The sequence below is a fragment of the Abramis brama genome, assembly GCF_963993115.1.
Source record: "Abramis brama genome assembly, chromosome: 2".
NCBI lineage: Eukaryota > Metazoa > Chordata > Actinopteri > Cypriniformes > Leuciscidae > Abramis > Abramis brama.
Window position 1 is genome coordinate 66135359 of NC_139964.1, and position 13086 is coordinate 66148444.

The following is a 13086-nucleotide window of genomic DNA, read 5'->3' on the forward strand; positions in this document are numbered from 1 at the left end:
AGGTTATTTCTCGACTAAGCTTGTCACGTATTTCACTTTTCTCAACAAGATGCTCCATAGACAAAGTGTCAGGATACATCAGTATCCTACCATTGTTAGACTTGCAGTATCAAAGCCACGTTTTTGCATATACTCTCTGATTCTACCTGTTACATGGAAGCATACACAGGCTGGTCGTCAGTTTAAAACAATGAGTGAAAGCTGTACACCACTGTGTTTTCTGCAGAAAAATAATCATAATAACAATATTATTGAAACAAGTTAAAGTTTTGACAATATTCCAACCTAGATATCACCAAGTATAAATGGTTTGGTACCAAAAATAATGAATTAAAGAAATAACTGACCTTATATGGAATTCGCCAAATTTTGGGGGGGTCATACATAAAATTTGTGATTTTTGTACCTTAAGCTACTCACTAAGAATTGCTTTCATGTATTTTTGTGGTCCAGGGACATCCCTCTGTTGAATAAAAAAAGAGTAGCATTGGTGCCCTCTTATGATACTAATTTCTGAAATTTGGGGGTCTGCCTCAATGACTATTGTGTTTATCATGCAATTTATACACTAAAATGATTTTTTTAAGTAATAAAATGCGTATTATATGCACGTGAAAACTGCGTCTCAAAACCATAGACTGTAAAAAAATACTTTTTTTTAAAGTCGATTATTTTGACACGCAGTTTTCCTGTGCATATAATACACATTTTATTACGTGTAATACGCACGTTCCCCACACCCCTACCCAAACGTATAATACGCACGTAGGCCTACCTCACACACAAGGGCTTTACAGTGCGTATCATAACTAATTTTTGCGTATAAATTGCATGATATACACAATGCGTGCTATAGAGACGCATCTAATGAGAACGCGTTGTTATTGTAGTTCTGGACTAAATGAGAGCATGCATTTTCTCATCTCACTTATACAAAACAAATGAACTATTCCTCAAAATGAATAAAAACAGTGAAATGCAAATGCAAAATTGTAATGTGTTTCTTTTAAAAGTAACTTTCCCCAACACTGTAGTTTTAAATTATATTATAATATTGTAACCTAATTATCAAATATTAAATGACTGTAGTGGATGACAGAGACGTTCTTGTTGAATGTAGACTGACAAACTGTCTCCTATTTTAATTATTAGGTACAGAGGTGGTGGGTGCAGTGGGTGGTGAAGTTTCCTTTGGTCCAGATCATCCTCCTCCTGCTTCTGTCTCCAGCATCACATGGAAACACATTAAAGATGGTGAAACTGTTAAGGCGATTGAATGGGAAGACGGAGAAACTGCAACACCGAATCCGAGATTCAAAGGCATCACAACTCTTGATAAAGCGACCGAACAAATCACGATTACTAAACTAACAGTCGAACATAGTGGAGTTTATACCATTGACATCAGCGGTAAAGAGCAGGAACAAAGATTCACATTGACTGTTATGGGTGAGTGAATATTGATTATTATATTCATATTATTACAGTAAAAGCATCATATTGTTATTATGATTTTTACTTAATTCTTTCAACTGTTTTTAATCTATATTTGTGAAATAAAATTATATAAATGTTAATATATGTAATTTAACTGTTATTACACAAACACAATCTACCACACTATCATCATGTGTTTTGAACAGTACTGCAGTGTTCTTTGACATACCTTGAACTACAGTAAATACCATGATATGTGGTAATCATTTAGTACCAGGTCTGTATACTTACCGTCACTGTATTGCACTATGGTACACTGATGATATCAGATTATGAAACCATGGTGCTTTATAAGTACTTTCAAGAATACCGTGATACATGTCTAAAAACATGGAAGTACAATGGTTCCTTTTTTTAATGTTATGGTTCGTATTAAAATTGTAGTAATTTTGCCATCTGATACCAACAGTGTAAATGTTTTCATTGTTTATTTATTTCACAGAACGGGTCCCCAAACCTGTGATTAAAGTAGAGCCGAGTGATAACTCTGATGTTGTGTATTTAATATGTGAGTACAGTGATAAAATCATCTGGAAGAATTTTGCTGGAGAAACACTTATGGGTTCAGCGCACCAACCGAAAGGAGAGTTCATTAATGTCACAAACGAAAGAAATCCAGAAATCTTCTACACCTGTACACTCCAGAACGCAGTGAGTGAGGAGACCAGTAAACGGGTCTATGAGAGAGATCTGTTTAAAGGTGAGACAGCGCTTTAATCACTGAGTCTGATTATTTTTTTAATGCTTAGATGAGATGTTCCTTCTGTTCAGAAATTGTATTCTGTATACCCTCAACACGTGTTTGCCCACGTCATACTTATTTCAAACATATTTGCAGAGGTGGAAAGTCCAGGTTCAGAAAGTAAAAGTCTTCCTCAGTATTTTGTTCCAGTCACCTGGATTAGCTATTTAGTTAGTTCAATAGTTAGTAATTAGTTTTTCAGCCAGGAGATAATTATAACTAATTAGAGAGATCAGCTGGCTGAGTTCACGTGTGGAATAAACATATGGCAGGACTTTTACTTTCTGACCCCTGGACTTTACACCTCTGCATATTTGAATGTGATTGCATTAGAATCGGAACAATAAAATATCAAAGCAAGTGTCATCTATTAGAAGAGAGAACGACAGCACACGCACACTTTACCAGACAAACATTTAACAGAAAGAAGTTCTGCCAATTCATTTTGACATTTTAAAATTTATTTTTAATACCCTTTAGTTGCTCTCTTCCACCCAGACTTATTTTGATGTTTGTTTGTTCTGAGAGACAGTAAGCAGGTTTACAGTAATTTGAAGAAGAGATGGAGCAGGAGATCTGATCCGCCATCATCTGCCATGGTCATTTTTCATGCATTATGGTCGTGGCTAATATAGTCTTGCTGGACTCAGACACACACTTGGGCCAGACACTGATATAAAACATTTGCAATGAATGTAAACAAGATGGCAGCAGTAAATCTTGCTTATGAAAGACTAACACATTAATGCTTTTTGTTTGCGGTTTCTGGTTTCGAACTTCCTCTATAATCTCTGTTCTTACACTGCATCAGTTTATTTAAAAAAAATATATAATTCTGATCATTTACATGTTTTTCCCAGGGTTGAATTTGTTTTATAAGCTTAATATATGTTTTTTTGTTTGTTTTTGTTTTTGCATTATAGTTTTAAACAGGGAGTTTGTCATTTGGATTTCCATTGTTGTGATCTGCTTGGTTTTTATCCTCCTTTTCCTGTTTATACCACCTTTATATGGTAAGAATATTGTGTTATAATCTTTTATAACATTTCAAACATATTTGTGGTTATCATTTGCTTTAAACTCAAAACAAACATTCGAACCACTGGGTAATTTGCCATTTGCAACCTGTTTTACTTTTACTTTTACTATAATATGAAAAAAATGTAATGTCCGCAACACTGCTTTAATCTCCCCTATTTAATATAAAGGCAACGTTTCAACCCTACTGGGGGTTCCTTTTTGCCTGAAGAAGACCCAGGTCAAAATGTTGCCTTTATATTAAATATGGGAGTTTAAAGCAGAGTTGCGGACATTACATTTTTTGCACTTTAGTAAGTTCCTTTTGTCCTGCACCTGGCAAAAGGTGGGATGTGCATACAATTAATTAAAAAAATATTGTTACTTCTATAATATGACATATTTCTGTGCAAAATCAGATATTCAGAAAGAAAGCATTTTTTTTATTCATTGATTTTATTACCTTAAGTCATTTATAAGTGGTTAGTTAATGATGAACTAATCATTTACAGAACATTCATAAATGATTAGCAAGTGATATTCCGTTACAAGTCATTTATAAGTGATTAGTTAATGATTAACTAATTATTTACGAAACATGACTATGCGTTCATAAATGATTAATAAGTGATATGTTAATTATGTATGTTTTGTATATTCAGTTATAAGTAATTTACAATTGATTAGTTAATGATTAACTAATCATTTACAAAACATGAATATGCGTTTCATAAATGTTTAATAAATTATGTTTATTTTTTTTATATGTATGTATGTAGCAATTAGAGGGTGCAGAAAGTGTTGTAAATGCCTTGTATACACGTACAGATCATTTGTAACAGGTAAGTAACAGTGTTCAACACAATGATGTGTAAACGCATGAATAAATCATTTACAACACTTTCTGCATCCCCTAATCTAAAGTGTAAACTATTCATCACTTGTAAATGTGTTACACATCATTTGTAGATTACCACTTCAAGAATCAATAAGGCATAAGATCAATGAATCGTATCTACGAATGATGTGTAACACATTTACAAGTGATGAATAGTTTACACTTTAGATTAGGGGATGCAGAAAGTGTTGTAAATGATTTATTCATGCGTTTACACATCATTGTGTTGAACACTGTAGTGTGTACTGCAGTATAAGTGCTGACTGGTGAGGGTATAGAGTGAGTCTTCTCTGAAACAGTCTGAGTCTTTAACCACTGTGCACCTGATGTGAGCAAAACATACAAAAAAAATTAACAATTTATTAAATATTTATGAAACGCATAGTCATGTTTTGTAAATGATTAGTTAATCATTAACTAATCAAATGTAAATGACTTAAACTGAATCTACAAAACATACATAAAATAATGAACATATCACTTATTAATAATTTATGAATGCATGCATAGTCATGTTTCGTAAATAATTAGTTAATCATTTACTAATGACTTGTAAATGACTTGTAACGGAATTTATAAAACATACATAAAATGTTAGTATATCACTTGCTAATCATTTATGAATGTTTTGTAAATGATTAGTTCATCATTAACTAACCACTTATAAATGACTAACAACTGAACGTTATTATAAAGTGTTACCGGATTGGGTAACAAAAAAAATCTAGAATGGAGCCTAATTTTGCTAAAACAATTAATAAAATACTATAAAATGCTTAAATTAGGCTACAGGTTAACATTAAAGAAAAGACGATGAAAGATTGTGAAGAGAAACATTTTTAGAACAGCATGCACTCTAATAATTAACACCTAGTGAACAATTAATGAGTAAATAGGCTTGATTATGGTTTCATATTGACTGTATTTGACTGATCGTGTCCCTGTTGTTCTTTAAGGCTCTTGTGCTGCTCGCTGTGGGAGACAAAAGACTTCCAGAGTAAGTTTACTTCTTGAGTCCTTGTGGAAAATCATTAATATGTGCAATATTACAAACCAAATAGATCTGATCAACCTGAACTGTTTTAAAATATACATTAAAAATGAGCATTTTTCCCCTCAGAAATTACATGCATGAGTGAATGACTGATGCTCATCATGAACCTCCAGACTCTTCAAATGCAAAGCCACATGTGGATCTTCTCGACACGTTCACCTGGTCATCGGCTCTGAATCCCAGCTTTACTAAAGCCTCTGCTCTTTGACTGTTGCTCTTTGACCTTTCTGTCTATAGGCCGCACTGACACTGTTGGACATTCATCCTCAGGTTATGAATATATGAATCTCCTGTAACATATGCAAATACATTGTCTTCAAAGTGACAAGATGAGAATCTCTTTCCAAAACCTTCTGCTTAGTTTTTATCTTTTGGCTCGGAGAATAGGGAAGGCATTTTGCAAAATTTAGATTCCAAGGGAGTTTGAATGTTTTTGTACATTACATCTATGTATGCGCTGTATGTACACTACCGTTCAAAAGTTTGGGGTCAGTAAGATTTTTTAATGTTTTTAAAAAGTATTTTCTGCTCACCAAGGCTGCAGTTATTTGACAAAAAACAATAAAAAACAGTCATATTGTGAATTATTATGACAATTTAAAATGGCTGTTTTCTATTTTAATATATTTTAAACTGTCATTTATATCCTGTGATCAAAGCTGAATTTTCAGCATCATTACTCCAGTCTTCAGTGTCACATGATCCTTCAGAAATCACTCTAATATGATGATTTGATGCTCAAGAAACATTTGTGATTATTATCAATGTTGAGACAGTTATTTACATTTTTATTTCATGAAATCTAAAGCTTTTGTAACATTAAACACTACCGTTCAAAAGTTTGTGGTCAGTAAGAATTTTATTTTTATTTTTTGGGGAAATAAATACAATAAATCAATACTTTATTCATCAAGGTTGAGTTAAACTGTAAAGACATTTATAATGTTAGAAAATATTCTATTTTAAATAAATGCTGTTCTTTTGAACTTTCTGTTCATCAAAGAATTTTGAAAAAAAAATTGTACACAACTGTTTTCAACATTGATAATAATAATGAATGTTTCTTGAGCATAAAATCATATTAGAATGATTTCTGAAGGATCAGGTGACACTGAAGACTGGAGTAATGATGCTGAAAATTCAGCTTTAATCACAGGATATAAATTACAGTTTAAAATATATTAAAATAGAAAACAGTCATTTTAAATTGTCATAATATTACTGTTTTTTTTATTGTTTTTTATCAAATAATTGCAGCCTTGGTGAGCAGAAGATACTTCTTTTAAAAACATAAAAAAATCTACTGACCCCAAACTCTTGAACGGTAGTGTAAAAAGCCCAGATCCATGCTCGACCTGATCCTGAAGACCTTAATTGGTTGCTTCAGGTATGTTTGATTAGGGTTGGAGATAAACTGTGCAGGACAGTCGATTGGCAGGAGCAGGTTTGGGCACCCCTGCACTAGAGGCATATGCTTTGCTGGATGATGGTTCTAAGCGGACTATTCTCCTTTCTTCCGCTGCACAATATCTCCAGCTACAGAAAGAACCAGAAACACTCTCGCTGAGAACTGTACGGCATGAGGTCGTTCACCTGAAAGGGGCATCCGTTTCTTTCGAAATTTCCCCAGCTGACAACTCTTGACGTAGATACAAGATCCATCATGCATTCAGTACTGATGAACTGGGTCTTTCCTTTTGGGACAACCTGCAGTCCTTGTTGTGCCACATACGCACTCCAAATACATGTTAAGGACAACAGCAAAGGCTGTGAAGATGTTCAAAGCTCTATAGAGCAGGCATTCTATGTTGACAACGGTTTGCATAGTCTTGACTCCACAGAGAAGGCTCGTTAGCCTGTGAAAACCCAGACAAACTTTCGGCAAATTTAGATTTGCTCTGCAAGTCAGAGCCCATTCAAGCCCATTTCCAATCTTTCCAAATCTTGGCACCAATCACAAACGTTGAGGCAGGCTTTACACGATGACGATCGCTCTGATTGGTTTTAGGTCTATCCAATTGCGCATAGAGGCATTTGAGCGACGTCTGTTGGTGACGCCCCTTTGGAAATGGGATGTGAATGAAGCTTCCCCAGACCCACTCTCAGTTACGACTGGTCTGGTGTAAACCAGGCTAAAGGCTCGTAACCTCATCGACAGTATGCACAGTCTTTTGTCTTCTGGTGTCTTTGAAATCCGCCAGTGGGCCAGTAATGTACCTTCTGTAGTAGAACACCTCCCAGTTGAAGCCAGAGCAGCCAGGACCGAATTGTGGCGTACTGAGCATAGTTCAGATCCACAAGAGCCAGCTCTAGGTCTTTGTTGGACTCTGCAGACACAGTTGCATCGCAACAGAGCGTTCGACAGAGGGAATTACAGTGTACCCTTTGGCCGCGGCCTCGTCAAGGGCAGAGAAGGCGGAGGAGGCCACCGAGTGATCTCGTGAAGACAACGGGGACTTCCAGGATCTCGTGACCTCCTCATGCACCTCCGGGAAGAAGGGAAATGTGGGGGTGTGCGCTGACGATAGCCGTGCAGCCCCCAAGAACCAATCATCCAACCGTGAGCGCTCAGGACAGGGAAGAGGCTGCCCGGAAGAGCATGGCTGTCAATTCTGGGTCAGACGCGGCTGGTGCTGGCACACTCGAAGGCGTCAACACAGTCCAATCTTCATCTTCAGAAGACTCCAGCCCACCTTGTGAAGCGGCGATCGACATCGCTTCATCAGCTTCATTCATCCACGCAGGACAGCGCTTGTGCCCGTCAGATGACGAAACGGAACGACCGCACCCAGAAGTGAACTGGCGAGACATCTTTAAAAAGACGTGCCGCGTGCAAGCTCTTTTGTGAGAGGAATCCCAGCAGCCTGTGCTGAAGCGACCAGGGAGAAACACACAGCTGTTTCAGATCACTGCACAGATCAGCAGGCAAGATATGAAACTCACTGGAAAACACCTTTACACCAACACAGACTGGAGAGCTGCTCGTCTCAAAGAATACTCGATGACACTCAGAGAGAATTCAGGCTACAGGGGTGAAGAGGACCTCTTGGGTCCAAGGCAAAAACATATCTGCATGTTGCCAGCATACTTTCATATATACCCACGCGGTGGGGCGGAGTTACGCTATGCAAATTCCGCAGCCCCATGGCATTTCCTTGCCATTGGCTCGTTTTGTAATACTCAAAGATGATGGGCTTTCTAAGCGAAACCCCATTTCTCGTAGTGACCAACTTCTGTGACACGCTTATCCTTAAAGCTTGCATGTTGTTTTATTTTGTACAGGTTGCACGGTCAACAAAATATGTGGTCACATGACTTTCCCATTACATGGCTCCTACAATCTTAGTTAATAAAAATCCAGCTGTTCATTGTTTTTTCATGTTAGTTCATGGTGCATTAACTAATGTTAACAAATAGGCCTACAACTTTTGATTTCCATATTAGTAAAAGATGAAATTAACATTAACAAAGTGCAGTTCATTCTTAGTTCATGTTAAACAGATGAAACCTTATTGTAAAGTGTTACCATTAAAACAATAATAAAGTTGCTTCATCGCATTTAGCACATTTAAAACACCCAATCGGGGCTGCAGCTGATGCATGCGGGTCAAGAAGGGCCTGGCTGCCAGAGGTGTAAAGTCCAGGTTCAGAAAGTAAAAGTCCTCCTCAGTATTTTGTTCCAATCACCTGGATTTGCTAATTCAGACAGGAGAGAGAACTAATTAGTGAAATCAGCTGACTGAGTTCATGGGTGGAATAAACACATGGCAGGACTTTTACTTTCTGACCCCTGGACTATACAACTCTGCTGGCTGCAGACTTGCACTCTCAGACACCAGCGCTTCCTCCGCAAGTGACGTCTCTTGCAATCGACACCTGCTCTCCGATGCCTTTTTTTTTTTTTTTGCACAGGAAGCGCTGGTGTCTGACAGTGCAAGTGCAAGTCTGCAGCCAGACGCTATTGGAGAGGTCAGTCCATCTCAGAGCCAGGAGCGGACCTGGACCTGATAAATCTGTGGTCCCAAATCTGTAAATCCAGTTCCCACCCAAGTCCACACCCTCGAGTCTTTATCTTCCTCGCCGCTGTTGTGCCGAATTTCGACTTGAGTCAGTACCTGATTGCCTAATCCCCACCCCTAATCATAACCCCTTCCCCCACAACTAATCCTAAACTTTCCAATACTAGGAGGGTAATAATTTGGCGGGGGTCAGAATTCGGCAGAACACCAGCCCTGTCCGGAAATAATCTACTTCTGCCTGTATCCCTGCCTCATCACTTCCGGGGCCCGAATAAAATTTAATTGAATGAAATCATCTGTCAAATGTAAAATTTGTTAAGACATTTTTACATTTTTAAAACAAAATTTCAAATTCAGATGGAGATTGATGTGTCTTTAGGAAGTATGAACATAAAAACATGCAGTTTAAAAGTGTTTCCTACATTAGATCAACTCAATACCACATGTTTGTGGTTTCTGTTTTTGCACTTCCTCAGCATTTTCTGTTCTTACACCTTGTCTCAGGCTTTTAAAAGACATTCTGAGGTGCATTAATGTGTACTTTGTCTAACAGAAATGTCACATCGATGCTTGATGGTCACCATCGTTGTGTTCATCACCACAGAAGCTATTTCAGGTAAGTGAAGTTTACAACGTTTTATTGAAGATGGCGCAGCATCTCTTTTTTTTTTACATAAAGCAATTCAGTTTTACTGTGTTGATGAGGGTAACGCAGTATTGCAAGTTAAGTATTCAGATTACTTTTTTAAGTAACTACTGTAGCAGCACATTACTTTTAAAATTTACATCAAAATATCTTTTTTATATTTACTATATTTTTATAGTAACAGAGTTACTTTTTCAAATAAGTAACACAAGTTCCTGTTTTCCCATTGACTGACAGCTCTCCTGTCCTCATGCTGAGAGAAATTGAGAGTAAAGGCTGAGGTTTTGTGTGCGCTGTGTGTGAACATGATGCTAATTGTCAGCCTGATGTCATGAAATGCGTCTCTATAACACATTGTAGTCCATGAGGCAGGCAAGATTGGTATCAAAAAGGGCACCAATTCTAATGTTTATTTTTCAAAACAGACATGCCCCCTGACCACAAAAATGCATGATAGCATTGCCATGTAGGTAGCTTAAGGTATGAAAATTACCAATTTTACATTTAAACGTGCTGAAAAATTCTAATTATGCACAATAAATCTCAAAATTGATAAACTGTGTTATATTGACATATCTATTGCTTTAGATTTTCTCTTTTATGATGAAATATCACTGTGAAATGTAATTAAGTAAAATAAAATCATATATAGGCTCTTTAGGACAGAAAATATACAAAAAACTAAGGAAAATATAAAACATAAACCCCCATGAAATTTTTTGAAATTTCATTAACACAAAATAATATTTTGTGCAAATATGGTTCAATATATCTCCCTACATTTTTAGGAAAATGTTTTCATGAACATCCACCTAGTTGGGTGTTAGCCCCAAGAAGAACTGTTAAAGAAAACTATACCACAAGTCCAGTGCATCAAATCCTAGAGTGTACAAATGAGCAGCTTTAAGAACCCAAGAGTTATTCACTTTTTCCTCCACAGCCTGGTCAACAGGAATACGACCAAATGGGTTTTCTGATCCTATCTGGACTGAGAATCCACCATTCAGAAGGTATTCTTCTGTGCCCGGATGATCCCTGTGGAGTAACTGCATTTGTGCATAATATACTGGCAAATATTTGGCATCATTTAAGTGGCACACACCCATGGAATCATTCTCCTTACTGATGCCAAATGAAGATGCCAGTCCCCTTCCCTTGAGGCTCTGAGTGTTGCCAGTAAAATTTCTACCATGTCAATGTACGACATCCAGAATTTGGAGAGATTAACATTTGTGTGCCGCTGTATGTCCATGTACTTCCCAAATTCATCAAACAGCAGGATCAATGATGGGCTTTGGACAACCATCTCAAATGTGTCTGGTGAAATGTCATCACTGAGGTCTTTCAGTAACTTGAGTGCATCTTGTTGCAAGTCTGAGGATGATCCAAATAAACTTGTCCTCATGCTTCCACTTAATTTCCATAGCCTTGGCATATAAGGCCTGGTCGAGTACAAGTATTATCCCTTTCAGATCGGGGGTTTTCATGATTTTGTGAGACTGCACAAATATCTCATGTACGGTTGCCATATCAGAGGCAGGGCCATTGATGATAGGAAGATATCCAATGCTTTTATTGTCTTGACCCTGGCCATTTAATTTCTGAGTGCAAGGCATGGAAACAGAAAAGCTCTGCTGCCAAGACTAAAAGTGTAGCATTTGTTCAAAGTGTGTCCAGTTTTGATTCTCCACCTGAGTCCAAGGTATATGAACCTTTCATCTTGACCGGCTCTGTGTCTCTTTCTGCGGATTCTGACTATAAGCCTATCCAGATGTTGAGGGACACAGGATGTGCACAGTCTTTGATTCTGGAGAGCGCTCTGTCCTTCTCATCTGAGTCATATACTGGTACAAGCGTTTTAATACAAGGTATTGAGTTGGGCTGTGTCAAAGTTCCATTGCACCAAGTCCATTTAAAGTCTGGTCTTGTTGGAGGGCCTGTGAAGATAGCGGTTTGTTCTCAGTTACCAGTCAAGGGGATAGATCTTATTGTAGGAAATGATCTAGCTGGTGGTAAGGTTTTTCCCTGTCCTGTGGTAACGGATGTCCCTATTGCTTGTGGGCCAAGTGACATTGCAGAACAGTTTCCCTCTGTCTTTCCTATTTGTGCTGTGACTCGTGCTCAGGCACGCAAATATGACGATGTTGTTGAACTTTCAGACTCTTTCTTGATTTCTCAGAGTGAGCCGGTGGAAGTCAAACTGTCTATTGATCCTGAACTTTTTAAATCTGACCTTGATGTCCTGACTGAAGCAGAGAAAATTCCTCTGACACTTGGTAGAGAACAGTTAGCTATGGCACAAAAGTCTGATCCCACTTTGTCTAACTGCATCAGTGCTGCCTATGCTGGTGAGAGAAGTCCTAAAACTAGAGTGGGATATTTCTGGGACAGGGATGTGCTAATGCGTAGGTGGAAGCGACAATACTCTGATGAGGATGAGTGGAGTGCAAGCTACCAAATTGTTCTTCCACAAGGTTATCGTAAACAAGTTCTTAAGTTGGCTCATGAAAATGCTTTGTCCGGCCATCTGGGCATAACAAAGACTTTCCGGCGGATTTCAAGGTACTTCTTTTGGCCCGGGTTAAAGTCTGCTGTGTCAGGCTTTGTTCGCTCCTGTCGTGTTTGTCAGCTCTCAGGTAAACCAAATCAGGTTATTTCTCCTGCTCCTTTGCAACCAATTCCTGTTGTCGGAGAACCTTTTGAGAGACTCCTTATTGATTGTGTGGGTCCATTGCCCAAATCAAAGTCAGGTTATCAGTACATTCTAACATTGATGTGTGCTGCGACACGATATCCTGAAGCTATTCCGATACGTACTCTTAAAGCTAAGGTTCTTGTTAATGAGCTTGTGAAGTTTTGCTCTACTTTTGGGTTGCCTAAGATAATCCAATCTGATAGAGGCACCAATTTTACCTCTCATGTGTTCAGGCAGGTATTACGAGAACTGGGGGTGAAACATCAACTGTCATAAGGGGCACTTGAAAGGTTTCATCAAACCTTAAAATCCATGCTTCGTGCATACTGTCTTGATACAGGGAAAGACTGGGTAGAGGGATTGCCATTACTCATGTTTGCGATTAGAGAGACAGTTCAAGAGTCACTGGGTTTCAGCCCTGCGGAACTGGTCTTTGGCCATACAGTACGGGGACCATTGAAGTTGTTGAGTGAGCAATTACTGTCTAAGACCACTTCACCAATGTCAGTGTTAGACTA

The 13086-nt window shown here is 37.9% G+C and overlaps 2 protein-coding genes across 2 annotated transcripts in view; both read left to right on the plus strand.

The window, feature by feature from the left end:
- The window catches only part of LOC311075227 (uncharacterized protein), a 49430-nt gene extending 43811 nt beyond the window's left edge, over positions 1 to 5619 (plus strand). Inside the window, exons 5-6 of the mRNA XM_084102467.1 lie at positions 5111 to 5151; positions 5275 to 5619. The gene's annotated coding sequence lies outside the window, so the exon portion shown is untranslated. The remainder of the gene's footprint in view (positions 1 to 5110; positions 5152 to 5274) is intronic.
- Positions 1 to 13086, plus strand: part of LOC311075216 (CD48 antigen-like) — a 31215-nt gene that overhangs the window by 11849 nt on the left and 6280 nt on the right. The window contains exon 2 of the mRNA XM_084102446.1: positions 1153 to 1449. Coding sequence (XP_083958572.1) covers positions 1153 to 1449 — 297 coding nt within the window. The remainder of the gene's footprint in view (positions 1 to 1152; positions 1450 to 13086) is intronic.